Raw genomic sequence first — 19514 nt, 5'->3', positions numbered from 1 at the left:
CGGGATTTCCTCCCGGTAAAGTGTGTGCTTTCAGGATTGGGAAATCCCATGTTCAGAGACCTGGTAATTCCAGTCTAATTCTAATTCCAGAGCGTTCAGCCTTCAGAACACAATTAAAACGGCTATGAGAAGTCATCTGTTCGAGGCAAAGACTACGGGGAAAAAAAACATTAATTTGCTTCATGTGTGTTGACATGAAAAGGTCATTATTTTGTATGTAAAGCAGAAAAGGGCCGGACGCTGCCACTTGTGTGCCGACGTCTTACTCCGAAGTCCAAAAGTCAAAATTTATTGAAAAAAGATAGATTTAATCATTCCCAAAATTCATAACATGTTTTATTAGGGCTGTCTGTCAATAAAAATATTTAAATCGTGATTAATCGCATGATCATCAATAGTTAATCACAATTAATCACAAATTAATTGTAAATTTTTTTATCTGTTCAAAATGTACCTTAAAGGGAGATTTGTCAAGTATTTAATACTTTTATCAACATGGGAGTGGGTTATATGCTTTATGCAAACGTATGTATATATCTATTATTGGAAATCAATTAACAACACAAAACAATGATACATATTATCCAGAAACCCTCACAGGTACTGCATTTAGCATAAAACATATGCTCAAATCATATCATGGCAAACTGCAGCCCAACAGGCAACAACAGCTGTCAGTGTGTCAGTGTGCTGACTTGACTATGACTTGCCCCAAAACTGCATGTGATTATCATAAAGTGGGCATGTCTGTAAAGGGGAGACTCATGGGTACCCATAGAACCCATTTTCATTCACTGAGGTCAGAGGTCAAGGGACCCCTTTGAAAATGGCCATGCTGGTTTTTCCTTGCCAAAATGCCTTGCCTTTGGTCGGTATCAGTGGATTCCTAGTTTGATGCCAGTATCATCACTCTAGTTTTAAAACTGAGCCCGCTACGACCTAAAAATTGCAAGTTGCATTAATGCGTTAAAGAAATTAGTGGTGTTAAAACAAATTTAAAACGCATTATTATTGTGTTAACTTTGACAGTCCTAGTTTTTATCTACGAAATATTCAGCTTCAATCCATATTTGTAGGTATTTAGCCTTTCAAAAACTGCGGTCAAAAATCGGCTTGCCCTCCCGCTTGCCGCACACACACACACACACACACAGGAAGGCTCGCACCTGTAGCTTATTAAACAGACGTTCAAATCTTCAGTTGAAAACCTCAATAGAAGCTTTGAATGTAAAAAATGACACGCGGTAGGGCCTACAATCTAGTGGCTCAGCCCGATCCACTTTTTGTTTCCTATTTACAGAGGCAGAGCTGTGTATGAACACAGATTTTTTTTTTCAGCGTGCACACACATAACGACAAGCTAGCAGGCCGTGAGAAGATCGAACCATGTCACCTCACAAGAAAAGCTGAACTTCTTGGAAATCTGTTGACAAAGCCTCATGCGGTGTGAGGAATGTATTCCAAATATGGGTGAAGTCTGCTGGGGTGTATGTTTATGAGAGAGAGAGAAAGAGAGAGAGAGACAGTGTGTAAGAGATATGACTCCTCACCTCTCCAGAGAAGCTGTACTTCCCCTTGAGGATCTGCCGGTAGAGCCTCATGCGGTTGTCGTCCTCGAATGGCATGGTTCCGCTCAGCAGGATGTAAGATATCACCCCCAGCGCCCACATATCTACAGCGTTCGTGTAGGGCTTCCTCACCAGGATCTCAGGGGCGATGTACTCCGGTGTGCCGCAGGTGGTCTTCATCAGACACTCGTCTCCCTTCTTCCTGCTACTGGCCAAACCGAAGTCGGTGATGATGATCTTGGAATCGGCTCCGGGGTGGTAGTAGAGAAGGTTCTCCGGCTTCAGGTCTCGGTGGGTGATCCCTAAAGTGTGGAGGTACTTGACGCCGTCCAGCACCATCTGCAGCACCCGCGTGGCGTCCCGCTCTGTGAAGGAGCCGCGAGCAATGATCCGGTCGAAGAGCTCTCCTCCGGTGGCTAGCTCCATCACCATGTAGACACGTTCTGCCGTCTCAAAGACCTCCATCAGCTGGATTATATTGGTATGACGGACGCGTCGCAGAACACACAGCTCCGACTCGCACACCTCCCTCCCCTCCCGGTAACGGGTCTCGATCATCTTGATGGCGTACGGCTGCCGCGTGCTCTTGTGCTCCACGCGAACGACCCGGCTGAAACTCCCGCGACCTATCAGAGCTTTGACGTCGTACTTGGCTGTGACCCGGGGGTCAAACTTGGCTCGGTATTTTGCCACCTTCTTCCGCTGAGGGTCCGACAGATCGGACGGGTCCTTAGGGGGCTGGGCAGAAGCAGTGGGAGTGGCAGCTTGGGCCTGGGCCTGATACGGGGAGGTGGAGACGGCCTTGTCACCTCCCCCTCCACCGGCCCCACCCATCTTGCTCCTAGTGCCATCCCCTCGTATGAAGTGCTTATAGATATCTGTCTGAGTAAGTTGGGGAGGATCAACCTGAAAAATACAAGAACACAGTTCATCACTGATGCAAATTACAAACCAGAGCAGAGCAACAGAAGTTGATTTTCAGCCGGTCAAGAAAGAAAAGATTAAATTAACTGTCGTATGTAAAGACACTGACTTATAGTTTCTTAGTCTATAGTTGGTATTGCCCGACCGATACTGGACAGTTTGGGGCAAGTCATAGTCAAGTCGGCACACTGACACTCTGACAGCTGTTGTTGCCATGTTATGATTTGAGCATATTTTTTATGCTAAATGCAGTACCTGTGAGGGTTTCTGGACAATCCCAATCCCATGTTGATAAGAGTATTAAATACTTGACAAATCTGCCTTTAAGGTACATTTTGAACAGATAAAAAAATATGTGATTAATCGCAATTAACTATGGACAATCATGCCATTAATTGCGATTAAATATTTTAACCGATTGACATCCCTAATTTGAAGACATTTTTAAATTAATATTTTCTGACAAAAAGATTAATCTGTAAGTAGAAAAAATATTCAGTATAATAACAGCCCTATTAAGTTAATATTATCAGTACTAATACTGCTGCTGTTACCAATAGTAAAAGCATCTGTGGCGGTAACAATATTACTAGTAGTAACGATGTTTTCCTACTGACCTTTTTGACGAGGTCCAACTGAACATCCCCTGGAGGCTCAGGGAGGACCTTACTGTTCCTGCACCCCATCACATCACCTTGGGCCAGTGCCCAGCCAGCCACACAGGCCACCAGCAGCCCTGCCTCATCACCGCAACAGCTGATTCAACACACTCAGGGCATCCAACATCCAGGCTGTACCCAGACTCAGACAGAGGGTTCATGAATAAAGCCGATTACACCCACTCAAGTCCCAATGAGCCGGCATCAGCAGTCACAGTTCATGAATACACCCGATACATCCACTTAAGTCCAGTTTAAAAAGTCCAAGAGTTCATGAATATATTCTGGATGAGCACGTTGTGTCTCGGCTCCATCAGCCAGTACTGTATTACTGGTTGTCTTTTTGTTGCAGTATCCTTTTACAGGCCTGTGCTGGGGGGTCTTGAACGCACAGACAGGCTGTGAAGTCGGCTGGCAGGGGGATACCTCAAGCCCCTTGAAGAACCTACCAGGGCCCCATCTCAGATGGTGTAATTGTTGAATGTCTGAGAGAAAACTGCACGAGTACAGCTTGTATGGATGCTCACGGGACAAAAATGATTGACCAGAGCAGGGGAGGGAGAGAGGTTCTCTAAAACAGGTGTGTTTGCCTTTAGGAGAAATGCAGAAACATTCAGGCAGAACTTCCACAGAAAATAAGATCATCAACTATGCTCCGATCCATTGGGGGAAGCTGCAATGTCAGCAGCGATCTTGCCACAGATAAAGCAGCTCTCCCCTGGAGAATCACAGGCCGGAGAACAGCGGAGGGAAGCTCTGAAATGCAGAATACAAAATGAAATGTGAATCTTGAATGATTATTGTTAGGCTCACACAAATATATACATATTTATATACACACACACACACACACACACACACACACATATATATATATATATATATATATATATATATATATATATATATATATATATATATATATATATATATATATATATATATATATATATATATATAGTATATACATACATACATATTAGCCTACATACATACATATACAATATATACTGAATGCTGACATGACAGGAGCAGATTACAGTTAGCCTTGGCCAATCACTGACTGGCAGGAAAACAACTGATCTGAACACATTAAGATAATTTTAGCACTAAAGTTAAACACCACTTTTTTGTACAGAAGTTGCATGATGACACCATACTGTGAAACTTTCAGCCAAAATATGATTACAGCCATCCAGACAATTGAAATGGCCAAGAAAACAAGCCATAGCTTTGCCATTGTAAGAAATAGCATCACTAACACACAGATGGTCATCTTATATCTGAGGATCACATGTTGGAACTGTTGTGCTTGATGTATTTGCTCTCAGTACAAAAGTGTTTAGCAACTAAACTTAACTTTTTCAACAGAAAATGAACTGGAAACATCCCTAAAAACACACTTCAAAGAAGAAATGACACATGAGTAACATTTAACAGCTAAGGTTAGATAGATCAGATAGCTGATGGGCATTAAAGTTTAAGTAACATAAAAAATGGCCATTGTTTAGCAACTAAACTTCATTTTTTTTCAATTATTACAACAGGAAATTAACTGAAAAACATCCCTAAAAAACACACTGCAAAGAAGAAATCATGACACATAAGTAAGTAACATCTAACAGCTGATGCAGATAGATGATGGGCAACTGCATGAAAGTTTAGGTAACATAAAAAATGGCCATTGTTTAGCAACTAAACTTAACTTTTTTTCATATATAACTACAGAAAATGAACTGGAAACATCCCTAAAAAACACACTGCAAAGAAGAAACCATGACACATAAGTAAGTAACATCTAACAGCTGATGCAGATAGATGATGGGCAACTGCATGAAAGTTTAGGTAACAGAAAAAATGGCCATTGTTTAGCAACTAAACTTAACTTTTTTTCAATTATTACAACAGGAAATGAACTGGAAACATCCCTAAAAAACACACTTCAAAGAAGAAATGACACATAAGTAACATTTAACAGCTAAGGTTAGATAGATCAGATAGCTGATGGGCATTAAAGTTTAGGTAACATAAAAAATGGCCATTGTTTAGCAACTAAACTTAACTTTTTTTCAATTATTACAACAGGAAATTAACTGGAAACATCCCTAAAAAACACACTTCAAAGAAGAAATGACACATAAGTAACATTTAACAGCTAAGGTTAGATAGATCAGATAGCTGATGGGCATTAAAGTTTAGGTAACATAAAAAATGGCCATTGTTTAGCAACTAAACTTAACTTTTTCAACAGAAAATGAACTGGAAACATCCCTAAAAAACACACTGCAAAGAAGAAACCATGACACATAAGTAAGTAACATTTAACAGCTGATGCAGATAGATGATGGGCAACTGCATGAAAGTTTAGGTAACATAAAAAATGTCCAGGCCTTACTCATGTCAGTGTGTTTTTCTTTAGCCAAAACCTCCTTTGAAAGTTGTTTTCTCAACAGTGTGTAACTTCTTGACAGTTTCTAAAAACCCTCACATATAACCTCGACATTACAAATGTAAAAGTGTCTTTACAATCTCACCTCATTACTTCTCGGAGACAGCGGAGTGTCTGATGCTAACTAGCCTGCTAGCAGCAGCAGCAGCAGCAGGGCAGGACTCCAGCTCAGCCAAGCCCAGCCTCCTCACCCCACTCTCTCTCTCTCTCTCTCTCTCTCTCTCTCTCTCTCTCTCTCAACAACTACTTTACCAACTTTACCCCCGAAGATGAACAAGTCAAATCCCTCACTTCATTTGTGTCAATTCCGGAGTTTCATGGTTTTGTTTTGGAGACGAAAGGGACTGTAGAGACACATACACAAGCTGTCCCGTCGGTAACTTTTCTGGACGGTGTTTTTCTCCCAGGACTCAGGACCACCTTCATCACCAGAGAGAGGAGGAACAAGAGACACCAGGCTACATGGGGGTTCCGGTTTACACTTTCAAAATAAAACACTAGTTGAAAATTCTTTGCAGCATTTTTTTTAGTGGAAATTAAAGGGACTGTTTGTAATTTTGTAAGCGACTCAGTGGCGGCCGGCCACCAAAAAAAAAAAAAAAAAAATTATAAAATTATTAATTATAAAAATTATAAAAATTATAAAAATTGTCAATATGTGTGTTTTTGACCTATGGAATATACCCGTAATATTTGTAAAATAGGATAACTGCGCCAAATATCTGCTTTCCTCCTTGAACTCTCTGCTAGTGCACCTCTCAGCTGCTCTGCTGCAAGTGCACTTTCTGGGGCCAAATGGATTTGGCCCAAGGAAGGCGGGTCTAATAAGCAGAAAAGCCAATCACTGATTAAAGATATATGATTACAAGCATGAATGACATACAATTCATCCAATCAGCGCCGTAAAAAAGACTTCCGGGAGAGCCAAACTGATTTGGCCCATGGTGTGCGCGCGCACGTTCACGTGTGTCTCTCTCTGTTCTCGTCAGGGCTCATGTTAGTTCTCGCGTGATCTTGTCTTCTCGTCTCTCGCTTCTCTCCACTTCTCTTCTCTCACAGCCCATTTTAACGGCATGACAATGGAACAGCCAAGCACTAGTAGCGCTTTTTGATACCTTTTTTTGCATTGAATCGTACTAGGATGTTTGTTGAAATTGATTGGCCCTACCCAAAAAAAAATCCACCAGCCGCCACTGGTAAGCGTATAAATGTAGCGGGTCGGCACACATGCGCGCTCGCATATGCGCGTTCGCGTGTAGCCGCTTTACCCTCCTCCTCTGCCTGCTCGCCTTCACTCAGACAGCGCGCGTTCTGGATCAGCTCGCTCCAACTCTAGACGTGAATGCGCGCTCACTACACACTGCAGAAGAGTTAGTTTAGCTCTGAGAATATCTAGTGAATGTAGAGGGGACGTTTGTGCAGAAATAACTGCTGCAGCTCCTCCAGACCAACAGAGGTTTCCCGTGTCTTGTGAAGTGACGGAGCTGTGCAGAGAGTTACGTTGTCTTCTCGTTACCGACCGGGTGCCGGTGTCTCCTCTGTTCTCTCCAGCTGCGGGCGGAGAGAGCAGGGAGACATGATGCAGAGCCCCGCTGCCTCAGCCTGCACTTAGGCAGGAAAAGCCAACACTAGGATCAGATCTAAATCATGTTCATGGAGAGACCTTCGTCTGGTCGGCTAACATTACTGCCAAGCAGCTGAAATATAGAGTGATATTGTGGTTTTAGCTGACGTGTGTCGCCTCACTCTTTTGAGTGATGCTCGTTCAGGTATATTTACATGATTATTGACATGAACGAGCATCGCTCAAAACAGTGAGGTGACACACGTCAGATAAAACCACAATATCACTCTATATTTCACCTGCTTGGCAGTAATGTTAGCTGACCAGACGAAGGTATCTCCATGGATCACTGCTGATCCTAGTGTTGGCTTGTCCTGCTTCTTGTTGAGGCCCACTTCTGATTGTTAAAAAAAATTCCGAGGACCACCCTTCCCAAATAAATGACAAACTGGGTTATAAATATCTGTTATGCCACTGTCCGGTGTAATGACCCACATAAATATCCAGCTTATCATCACTGCCTCCCATTATGAATCCAAAGTATTTACCACACGCTTTGGACCTGAAGATTAATTTGAGATGCAGGTAAACACTGTGTAACAAGGTTTTCTAGTCATAAATCAGAAATAAAAAAATAATTGATTAAAATAAATTATAAAATAATTGATTCAAATAAATTATGAAAGTGTATGAGCGTTTAAAACATTATGATGAGAACAAAATAATATCAATATCATGTGCAATACTACTTTTTCCATTCTCATGTGCAATGTTACTTCTTTTCTCATCATATTTGCATATGATCAATACCTTTTTTTGTTTTGTTTTATTAAAGTCTTTTTATCTTTTTTATTTTACTTATCTTATTTACTATACTATTTTATACACTTGAATTGTTGTAATTTTGAGCAATCTCTAGCACAAGAATTTCCTTCGGGATTAATAAAGTTCTATCTTATCTTATCTTATATGATGGTCATTCCCATGCTCTATTATGTGTCAGAAGTTGCTCACAAGGCAATTTTTGTGTTGATACCATTTGTTACATAGAATTAGCTATAAATTTAACCATTTTCTTTCCACTCGAGGATTGATAAAAATGATTAAAAAGAATCCCTCCAAAATACCACATAAAGTTACGAAGACCTTGTGGAACACCATAGAAAAAGTCATGCTGTCATTTGGTATCAAAAACTTTTGACATTTTGAGATTTCTGCAAAAAATTGCATTTTTCGGCAATTGGATGGCGAACAATTCTGTTCTGGAAACGGCTCAGAAACCCCCTTATTGTCAATCTACCTAGGAAACCATCCATCCTATGAATGCTCTAGGTATCTAGTTTGTGGCTGTAAAGTTTTATGCAGCATTGATTATCCTAGAGGCCACCACAAGTCATTTTATACAGTGAGTTCAAGTTTCAAAAAATTGTCTCACTACAATGAAATGGCTACTATGGGGACTAACATCATCACACACATGAATATAATTGGGCTCATTGGACCCACAAGAGTCTCAGCTTTACAGTGATACCCAATTTATACAATTCCAAGACTGTTTAGAGACCCCAGTATGTAGAAATATTCAAACACACCATTTTACAATAGGCGTAAATAAAACATTTGTACAGCATTAGAAAAACTGCATGATTTTGCCCCAAACTGCATGTCATTATCATAAAGTGGGCATGTCTGTAAAGATGAGACTCGTGGGTACCCATAGAACCCATCTTAATAAAAATATCTTGAGGTCAGAGGTCAAGGGACCCTTTTGAAAATCGCCATGCCATCCCCCTCAAGGAGTGGCCCAGAAAGGTCCAGTGCTATTGATACTGTGTATCAACTGGTTTATGCTGGTTCATTGAAAATGTGTTTATGATTATGCAGCACAATAAATTACCTGATATCTAATGATGGGGCCTGCTATATTATACAATCTTGACAGGGTGTTAAGGAGACCTTCACTATGTCAGTCTTGTGTGTGTGTGTATGATGCATATTCATGATTGAACGTGTTACATGGGAGTGGGAGGAATGGGGGGTTAATGGGGACCCAACAGCTAATCTGCGCCCCCAGGGCTCTCAGCCATGAGCAAATTACCCAGCAAAATATTAGCCTGTATGCATTTTCCTAATGTTGCATGATAAATTATATAAAGGGAGGAATTTATCTGCTGATAACTCATATCATAGGACATTGGGTAGATTTCCTTTCCCACTCCCCACTTTGTACGCTCTTAATTTGAAGGCCCAATCCTTCAACTTCCGGTGTACTTCTATCTGTCTTGCCTGATGGAGCTTCCACCCAACTTCTTTTGTAGAGAAGGGACGACCTCCCTCGGCTTGTTTCGACCCCATTATGTCCTCACCGTCACTTCCTGGATACCAGAGAGAAGTCCCTCTGACAAAGTGCTGACTTCTCTCTTGGAAAAGTACTAGAAAGTCTGGGTGTGTGGCACGTTACCAGCTAACTCACTCACAAGTTCAGGTTAAGAGTACAGCATGACTCTTTTCTGACCCTCATCTGATTTGATCAAAAACATCTGAGAGAACGTGTGATGTTAAGCTCAGTTAAAGCCTACAGACATCTGAGCAAAATGGCACGGAACTATAATAACATGAAAATTATACATTACGTTTCATTTTGTTATTCCTTTACGATGTGGGATCCCACTGGGACACTCCCGGGGACCCCCCCGGTGGTCCATGGACCTTTTTTTGGGATCAACTAAGCCAGTTAATTCACAACAGACATGCAGATGGATCAGTTTCTGCAATTACACAGTAAAGCCAACTCAAATTCACCACCAAGCCACTTCACTATGCCTCCAGTCTAAAAAACATTACATTTAGACACGTTTCACAATGTATGAAATTGTCTATTCGTACACACACATGTGGTTTCATTCTTAACATCCTTCAAGTGGTTGAAATCTATATTTTGGATCTATTTAACCCCTGAGGCCGACCGACTTTACTTTCTTTCAGAGGCTGTAGCAGGTTCAGAGCTAGAGTGAAGGCACAGATATCATATGAAACTAGGAAACCATGAATCCATTGGTAACAACCATGCCGGCTTGTCGCGAAGGAGGCTAAATAACGCTCCAAATTAAGGCAAAATTTTGGCGAGGAAAAACTGGCATGGCTAATTTCAAAGGGGTCCCTTTACCTCTGATCTTAAGATGTGTGAATGAAAATGGGTTCTATGGGAACCCACGAGTCTCCCCTTTACAGACATGCCCACTTTATGATAATCACATGCAGTTTTGGGTAAAAACCATGCCATTGTAATTGTATTCATGTGTGATGATGTTAGTCCCTATAGTAGCCATTTCATTGTATTGAGACCATTTTTTGAAACTTGACATCACTGTATAAAATGACCTGTGGTGACCTCTAGGATAATCGCAGCCTCATGAAACTTTACAACCACAAACTAGAGACCTAGGGCATTCAGAGGATGGATGGCTTTCCTAAGTAGATTGACAATAAGGGGGTTTCTGAGAATGGGGGTTCAAGCAGTTTCCAGAACAGAAGTGCTCGCCATCCAATCGACGAAAAATGCAATTCTTGCAGAAATCTCCAAATGTCAAACGTTTTTGATTCCAAATCACAGCATGGCTTTTTATATGGTGTTCCTCAAGGTCTTGGTGTCTTAATGTGGTATTTTTAAGGTATTATTGATAATTTTTATCAATTCTTGATTGGTAAAAAATGGTTAAATATAACACCAAATCTGTGTAACAAATGGTATCAACCCCAAAATTGCTGTGGGCCATCATATACCATCATATATCTACTGTTGACCTGGTATCTCCCCCTAAAGACCCTCTGTACCCCCCTAAAACAGACAAAAACAGGTCTATTGTGGGTCTCAGAGAGTTAAAGATATTAATTTGCAGAAGAGGACAGAGCAAAACATGCATCTCAGTTGTAGTTCCTGCTGCATGGGCAGCACATGATGTTTTAATCTATTGCACGGCATTTCCACATGGTGTCACTATACACATAAAAGTCACGTTTAAGGCCGTCTCAAACTGTACTTTTTGATCATTTTATTAGGCTGGCTGTTCCTTTACATCCCAACACTCATGCCTCCACCGCGCTTGTAAAACAGCCTGAAGTGAGTGGCATTCAGTTTCACCCTGCTTGTTCATAAGCAGCGTAATAAAGACTACATGGCCTTGACTTCAATATTGATGTGATAGAGCATGCTGGACTCCGACCGTGACTTCTACAGCCTTTACAGGACGCGGCAGTTTTGTGGAGTAGCGCATCGAAAGTGGGGGAATTAGTAGGAGGAATACAAATGTTCCAGAAAGAGAGTCAGAGAGACATTCATAAAATTCATCTTATGATGCCAATAAAGCTCCTTGAATTGGATTGAGGGAGTGAAAATGAGTGGGAGAGGGGTGGCGGCAGTGACAGAGGAAGACAACGGATGACAGATGGTGGGTACCAGACAGAAATATAGGGAGAAAGGAAGGGAGGGAGGGAGGAGGAGGGGGCAGAGGGATGAAGCAGCAGAGAGTAATCAAAATGGAAAGAGGGAGATGCGGAGAGATGGAGGAGGAATGGAAGACACAATGCAGTCAGGAAGGAGGGACGTAGAGTGAAAGAGGATAAAAGCAAAGAAACAGAGTCTCTGAGGGCCAGTACTGCCCGGCCAGCTCTATCTGCAGTGCAGCTGAGGTCAGGGCCTCTCTGGCTCTGCTACATCGTCATCCTCGTGATTGATCACCGCTTTGTCGCACTCTGATTAAGATGCTTTGTCTGAGCGCTCCCGCTCCTATTGACACTTGTGTGTATTCCTCAGCATCTCGACTCTCAGCTCAGCTCTGTGCTGTCCCGTTGCTCACTCTCTTTCTCCACTTTCCCACCCCCAAAGGTCAATATCATCTATTAGATCTGGATTTGCTGACTGCTGTATTATTTATCCATACAGAGGAAGAGGATCCGCTCTATTAAAAGCTCAATTGACTCCGTCTGTGTCTCTGGCTCCATTAATATCCCCATGATGGTTCCCCCTCATTTATGTTTTTCAAGTGTGTGTTTGTGTATGTGCCGGCATGTGCTGCGTATTTGTGAAAAGGCTGCAGAGGATGAGTAAGCGAGACAGTGAGTGTACAACTTTATGTGTGTGTGTTTACAGGCAGTCCGGTGCGGTGGGACAAGAGCAGAAAGTCGAGAAAATGACCTGATCCTGTGTCAGATATTGTTGGAGGATATTGCTATTTCTGTGCTCTCCCCCTTCCTTTCTCTAGCCTCTTCTATAGCCTCCCCTAGAGCAGTGATTCTCAAAGTGGGGTCTGGGGACCCCCAGGGGTCCGTTGCACTCTGTCAGGGGGTCTGTGAAATAATTTGCTATAAATTATAACATTGTGCTGTATCATTAAAAAGTACATATCTACAGATGGGGACCATTTGCGCCAATAAAACAAGCATATTGTGTCCATTCTGGGGTGCGCCGCCACTTTTGGTGGGTAGCGTACAAAGCTACGGTAGACAGTCATTATATATCTCTGGTTTATTCATCTGTCATCTGTCAGTCATTCATCATCAGAAATGTTTAAAGAACTTGCGAAAGACAAATGCCCATTTAAAGAGAAGCTGACAGAGACAAAGGGGCCATATATTACAAAACAGAAGTTTGTTAATAATATCGATCCTTACGAATTAAGAGGACCTTGACAGCTAGCCACACATATGGTCACGGTTGTGTTTTGGCGTTAGTGAACACCTGTCAGCGGTTCAAAATATGTTCATCTTTGAAGGCCGATGTCCAATTTACAAACTGGTGGATATATGACATTAACATCTACAAGTCAAATGCCAACTATACAATCATCCGGACAAAGATAAGCTGGTTAATGTTATGCTAACGGAATACTAACAAAACATCTGTTAATACTGCATATTTAATCTACCGGTATCTTGCAAAATGAAACCCATAACGTTAGCCTACCTTTGTGTCTGACTGTATACTATATATACTACAATTCGGCTTTTGAATCTTATTCACTGTGTAGAGTTTTTGACACTTGCCGTAAACAGCCAGCGGATGGCAATCTTACCCTTTATCCTCCAAAAATGGCCGACTTGCTGTCGGTGACGTCACATTCACATTCCCTATAGAAACTCTGACATGATTGTGACACATCATGTCAATCTGTCATGAATCAGTCACTTCACTCAGGGTTCCTGCTGCTGCTTAGCTTAGCTTATCAGCCAGCTAGCCAGCTGGTGAGCATGGAGAAATATTTGAGTCAGTCCACATCGTCAAGTGACGCTAAGCCCAAACTACATAAATTGAGAAAATATGACGACAGTTATATTGAGCGACAGTGATCGATGACCAAAATGCGTCATGTGTCTTCAGGTGCTGATCATCTGATTACAAAGTACCCGCAATATCAGGGCAAAACAAAGTGGTGTTAACATGATTCAAATTGAAATGTGTTTCTGTTTATCACTATCAAACAGGTCTGATGTATTTAGGCTGAAAAGGTTTTAGAATACAAATAGGCATCCAATGGCATCTACAAATGGTAGTAATCATTATGCTTAATCAGTGTTACGATTATGAGCGGGTCCTTGGAAATTTTTCTCCCCTTTAAGGGGTCCTTGGCCCCAAAAAGTTTGAGAACCCCTGCTTTAGAGAGTCAGGGAGCAGAAAGAGAGAAAAAGGCAGAGAGACCTTTGCTGCATGCTGTCAGTACAATCTGGTCATAGTAAACTCACTATTGATTGCCACGGGTGCATAATTCCCTCAAGGAATATTGGATGACTACTACACTGACACCGCAGGAGATAAAAATATCATAAAGTACATCCCACTCATTGTAAGGATCTTATTGACCACTTCAGGCGAGCTATTAGTTTCCAGGGATTATGAGGACATTACAGTGACTTTTTCTATTCTTGTCAGAGGGTGCAGCATCTGCATGGCAGGTGAGACAATGGGATTTCATTTGGGCCCCATTGAACTGTGCATGTCTGGAACACCTGTGGTACTAACTTTTATAGTCCAGCTGATGGTCCATAAGTTACTGCTCCTGCTGTGTTATTGGAGTTCTGGAAATTTCTCAAAATCACCATGTAATACATTCAATGTCCTTAAAATGCCCTTAAACTTCAAGTTGTAGGGCGCTCTCAGCTGAATAGCATCTGACTAGGTAGTTTTTACTTGTTAAGACTGTCAAACCAGCACCATCACAACAGCGAAATGTAAAAAGAGAAGTGAATAAACTGAAAGACAAAGACGGGTTCATAGAGATGGTGAAATAGAGTGGGGTTTTGCTGAAAACAGCTGCCCGCTGATGAAAGCCATGAAAGTGAGCCAAAGCAGTAGAGTTGCGGTCAGTGGGCAACCTCCGGGTCTGAAAAGTGAAGCCAATGCGGAAGTGCCTTAAACTTGCATTCTTTCTAATAGCCAGCAGAGGGCGACTCCTCTGGTTGCAAAAAGAAGTCAGATTGTATAGAAGTCTATGAGAAAGTGACCCTACTTCTAATAAAGCAGTGTATGCTTTAAGGCCCAGACACACCAACCTGATCATAACCATCAAAGAACTTGCAGCGATGAGGGCCCACTGTTGTGTCGCCTCACGTTGCCTTCGTCTTGGTCGACAAGTTGCATTTGAACACACCGCAAAGACTACAGTCGACGAACAATTTTTAGTTTCAGGTGATTATACACTAATGCAAACATAGTTATGAATGTTACACACTGTTCCTTTAATAAAGCACTGGGTATTGATATTGGTCCCTATTCCCTATTTCTTTGGGGAATATACATGTATAATCATACATGGTTTGACTCCTTTCGTCATTCAACAAAATACATCAAACTGCTGAATGCATGTGTCCAAAAGCCCTTTAAAGGACTCTGTAGAAAGGTTTCTACACCAGAATTTTAAACAGCATTAAGACTTTCACGTTAGGAAATAAAATGGAAACATGACCTCTGTACTTCTGAGAGGTAGATATAAAGTCAACAACACATGAGAATATAATATAGTTAAATAGATAATATGAATATGAAACGAATAATACTAATCTCCATAATGAAAATGTCAAAAGAAGAAGATGGAGAGAAAGACTGACAGCAGGTAGATGGAGTTGTAAGCTGACAGTTAAGATGGACTGAACGACAGAATGGCAAATAGAACAGCGAAAAGGGTGACAGGCAGACATGGTGACAATGACGAATGCAACTGAGTTTGGACCAACTTCTATCCAATGACAACACAGGAAAGTGGGAAGACAAGCAGATGTGAGAAATCACTATTTTAGATACCCTTAAGTAAAAGACACAAGTTGCTCCAGTTAAACTTATGGCCTGATGAACCACTTTCGTAGAAGTGAATAAGAAAGTACTCTGTTGATGAAGTACTTAAGCACTCCTTAGGCAATGCAGTGTGGGTAGATGTTAATTCATTAGCTCTCAGCTTAGGAGACCAGAGTAGAAAGGCAGGCACAGAGGGATCCACAGGCAGACAGAGATAAATAGAGCAGACGGGTTCCAGAAACCTCAGACGCAGCTGGGGAGACGGATCGCATTTACTCAGGTACATTTACTCCACTACTACATCAATGTAGCCTACAACTTCGAGCATTTCATATGAGCTCCACAGCAGGTAAAAGCAATTTGATTTGCTGGTAGCAAAGTATTACTTTGGTCCTGCCATTTGAATCTTCTTTGTTTTTGTTTTTCTTGGGAATCTGTTTCACTGCAGCGGCACAAGACCAAGAATATTAAACATAATACACATCGAGTAAATGTGTGGATCTTAAAGCTTCAATAGGCATCAATATTTTGGCATCATTGTCAAAAATTCCATTTCCTCTCGGCATATTGTAATTCAAGTGTTCTGAGAGAAATCTAGACTTCTGCACCTCCTCATGGCTCTGTTTTCAGGCTTTAAAAAAATCTAGCCCGTGACAGGAGACTTTGACCAATCACAGGTCATTTCAGAGAGAGAGAACGTTCCTATTGGCTGTGCTCCGGCTGATGGGCTGTGCTTGGTATTTCTTCAAGAGATCTCAACATGGCTGCCGGGTCACAAACTTTCACTTTTTTACAGCTAAACAGTACACTACGAATCGTTTCTGAAAACATTTGAGGCCAGAAATAGACATTACAGTAACGGAATATTGATTCATATTTGATCAGCGCTGCATAGTTTGACCGTTTGGTTGGCGTCCGCGAGTGATTGACTCGTGGCTCTCATAGACCGAAGCTGGACGGCAGACTGCAGATCAGCTCTGATTGGTTGTTTTCCTCTGGTCTGTGAAATCCTGCAGATGCGATTAGGAGCACCGGAGAACACTGGAGGACGACACCGGAGGAGGACACAGAGGCACTACTGTACAGGATATAGTGATGTATATATAAAAATAACTTTTTTTAATCATATTTGCTCCATTTCAACCCACTGCAGCTTTAAGTTCAGAAAACATGGACGATGCAGTCCCATTGCTCACAAATACAGGAATGATTTTTGTAGGGAGATTTTAAAGGAAGGAATTGAAAATCCATCAATCAATGATTAGTTGGATATTTAGATCTGCAAAGAAAGCAATGAGCAAATAAAGACCAAAAGGTCGGGCCCGACAGGATGTTTTGAACATCCCTTTACCATCAATATATCTCTCTTCTTACTGTTTCTCAGCTGAGGTGGTAGATGAGACTCTGGAAGCCGACATCTGTCATCTTGTTAACACTGAAACAACCCACTGAGTTGAATCTTGCCGGACTTCCAACACTGTTTTTGTCTTTACAGGGTTTACTTTTAAACTATACTCAGACATAGTGTTAAAGCTGTCAAAAGGAAACACTTTTGAAGTTAAAATGTGGATTGTTTTGGATTCGTTTTATATGATCTTAGAGTCGTTTTCCCCAATCTACAAAATTAAATGGAGAGAGATGGCAAGTGGGAGGAAATTCTTTGCAAGTATTGAAAAATAGAGTGCACCATTACAAATGTTCAAGGTACTGAACAATGATTCCTTTAAAGAGAGGACCTATTATGCTTATTTCAGGTGCATGCTTGTATTTTGGGTTTCTACTAGAACATGTTTACATGCTTTAAAGGTGCTAAATTCGATGTTCAGAGCATTAATATAGCAGCAAAAAACAATTTGCTATATGTAAAGACGTAGTGGATTAATGTCTATCTAAGCAGAGAGTGAAGTTGCTCTCGGCCGCTGCTCTGCAATGCTGTCATATGGCGGTTACAGCTGATAACATTGTCCCGACCAACGGCGTCGCCGCGGAAGTGTAGCACCCCACCTCTGGTTCCCCCTCAGGTTAACACTGTTATCTCTGCAGGCACTTTCGACATTGTTTGCACTGTTAGCGCTGTTAGCACCGTTAGCTGTGGGCCACTGGCTCACCGTCGCCATGTTGAGAGCCGTTGAGAGGCAATAGAAATGCTCCTAAGTACCTTTAATCCTCAACCGGTATACTTATCTCACATATGCTTTATTATATCATTCCAATTTGTCATGACTTCAATTGACAATCAGTTTGTTCCTAATGACTTCATGTCATTGTTTTCTGTTTCTGTTTTAATTAGTGCTTTTTAAAAAGACCAATGTATTTGGGTCCTGTGGGACCCCAGTCAAAAGCACCCAATTGCAGCCTACGTAGTTAAAATAGATAAAATAGAATAGATGGATAAGATGTTTGCCATGCGTCCTAATTTAGAGTATCACACACTATCAGGGGATAGAGGCTCTCTGTCAGTCATTTTAAAGGAGACAGACACAGATGCAGCAGACAGATTTCCTCACGTCCTCTTTTCGTTTTACATAATTTGCAAATTAACTGTAACTTTCCTAAAAATAATAATAATCTGTTTTTTTTCTTCAGATGACATTAATTACATAACTACTAATGTTTCCCTGAAAAGCCCAGTTCTATAGGCCCTAGGCAGGTGTTATGCAAATGGTTTACTTCCTGAACCTTGAGCCCGCTAGCCTCAAGCAGAGATGAGTAGCGGGCTACAGAGGTCTGGTAAGCTCACGTCTTTCTAACTCCACACGTTAAGATATTTTTCATTTTCAGACTTGTAGTTTTCAGTCCCAACCGACACAAGTGAGATCACTTGAGGCAATTTTTTAGATTTCACACAGCTCTCTCTGGAGCCACGAAAAGCTTTATACTGCATTTATTTTCCCACATATGCAGTAGTACTCCCCTAGATCTGTAAACAGGCTTTGATGTGTAAAATTGGAGGTTCCCTTTAATGTAATAGCACCGCAGTACAACTACTTAGACAGAAACTAACACGTGTCTGCAAACAGCAGAAATACCAATTGAACTGATTTACCACTAAGTCAATCAAATAAGAGATGAGAGATCTCTGTGTTGTTTGTATTGATATACTTACAGCGTTATTCATAGACATCAATAAAAACCTGGTTAACCCTCTGAGACCCACAATAAACCCATTTTTATCTTTTTAGAGGGGTACAGGGGGTCTTTTGGGGGAGATAGCAGGTAAACAGTATATGTCACATAGAAGCGGTGTACATCAGAAATAAACATGAAATAATTAATTAATTAAAAATAAATTGTGAAGGCGTATAAGGACTAAGGGCATGCTCTATTATGTCTCATAAGTTGTGCAGCAATTTTTGGGTTGATACCATTTGTTACACAGATTTGGTGTTAAATTTAACCATTTTTACAAGAATTGATAAAATATTATCAATAATCCATCCAAAATACCACATTAAGACACAAAGATCTTGAAGAACACCCTAGAAAAAGCCATGCTGTGATTTGGTATCAAAACATTTTGACATTTGGAGATTTCTGCAACAATTGCATTTTTTTGGGATTAGACGGCGAGCACTTCTGTTCTGGTAACTACTCTGAAACCCCCTTATTGTCAATATACTTAGGAAAGCCATCCATCCTCTGAATGCTCTAGGTCTGTAGTTTGTGGCTGTAAAGTGTCATGAGGCTGTGATTATTCTAGAGGTCACCACAGGTCATTTTATACAGTGAGGTCAATTTTAAAAAAATGGTGTCACTACAGTGAAATGGCTACTATGGGGACGAATATCATCACACATGAATACAATTAAGCTCATTGGATCCACAAGAGTCTCAGCTCTCCGGTGACACCCAATTCATGTAATTCCAAGACTGTTTAGGGACCCCAGTATGCAGAAATATTCAAATAGGCCTACAACATTTTTAGAATAGGTGAAAATAACACATTTATACTGCAATCAAAAAACAGCATGGTCTTTGCTCCAAACTGCATGTGATTATCATAAAGTGGGCATGTCTGTAAAGGGGAGACTCGTGGGTACTCATAGAACCTATTTTCATTCACATA

The 19514-nt window shown here is 41.2% G+C and overlaps 1 protein-coding gene across 3 annotated transcripts in view; it reads right to left on the bottom strand.

The window, feature by feature from the left end:
• The window catches only part of pskh1 (protein serine kinase H1), an 11003-nt gene extending 4934 nt beyond the window's left edge, over positions 1 to 6069 (bottom strand). Inside the window, exons 1-3 of one of the 3 annotated variants that reach the window (XM_037768317.1) lie at positions 5892 to 6069; positions 3110 to 3907; positions 1551 to 2474 (exon numbers count right to left, since the gene is read on the bottom strand). In XM_037768317.1, the coding sequence (XP_037624245.1) occupies positions 1551 to 2474; positions 3110 to 3178 (993 nt within the window). In that variant the 5' untranslated portion in view covers positions 3179 to 3907; positions 5892 to 6069. Of the gene's footprint in view, positions 1 to 1550; positions 2475 to 3109; positions 3908 to 5685 lie in introns of all 3 variants that reach the window. The other 2 variants (XM_037768320.1, XM_037768318.1) reach the window with 2 other exon arrangements.
• Positions 6070 to 19514: the final 13445 nt, after the last annotated feature.

The sequence above is a fragment of the Sebastes umbrosus genome, chromosome 4, assembly GCF_015220745.1.
Source record: "Sebastes umbrosus isolate fSebUmb1 chromosome 4, fSebUmb1.pri, whole genome shotgun sequence".
NCBI lineage: Eukaryota > Metazoa > Chordata > Actinopteri > Perciformes > Sebastidae > Sebastes > Sebastes umbrosus.
This window is presented reverse-complemented; position numbering and strand designations above follow the sequence as displayed.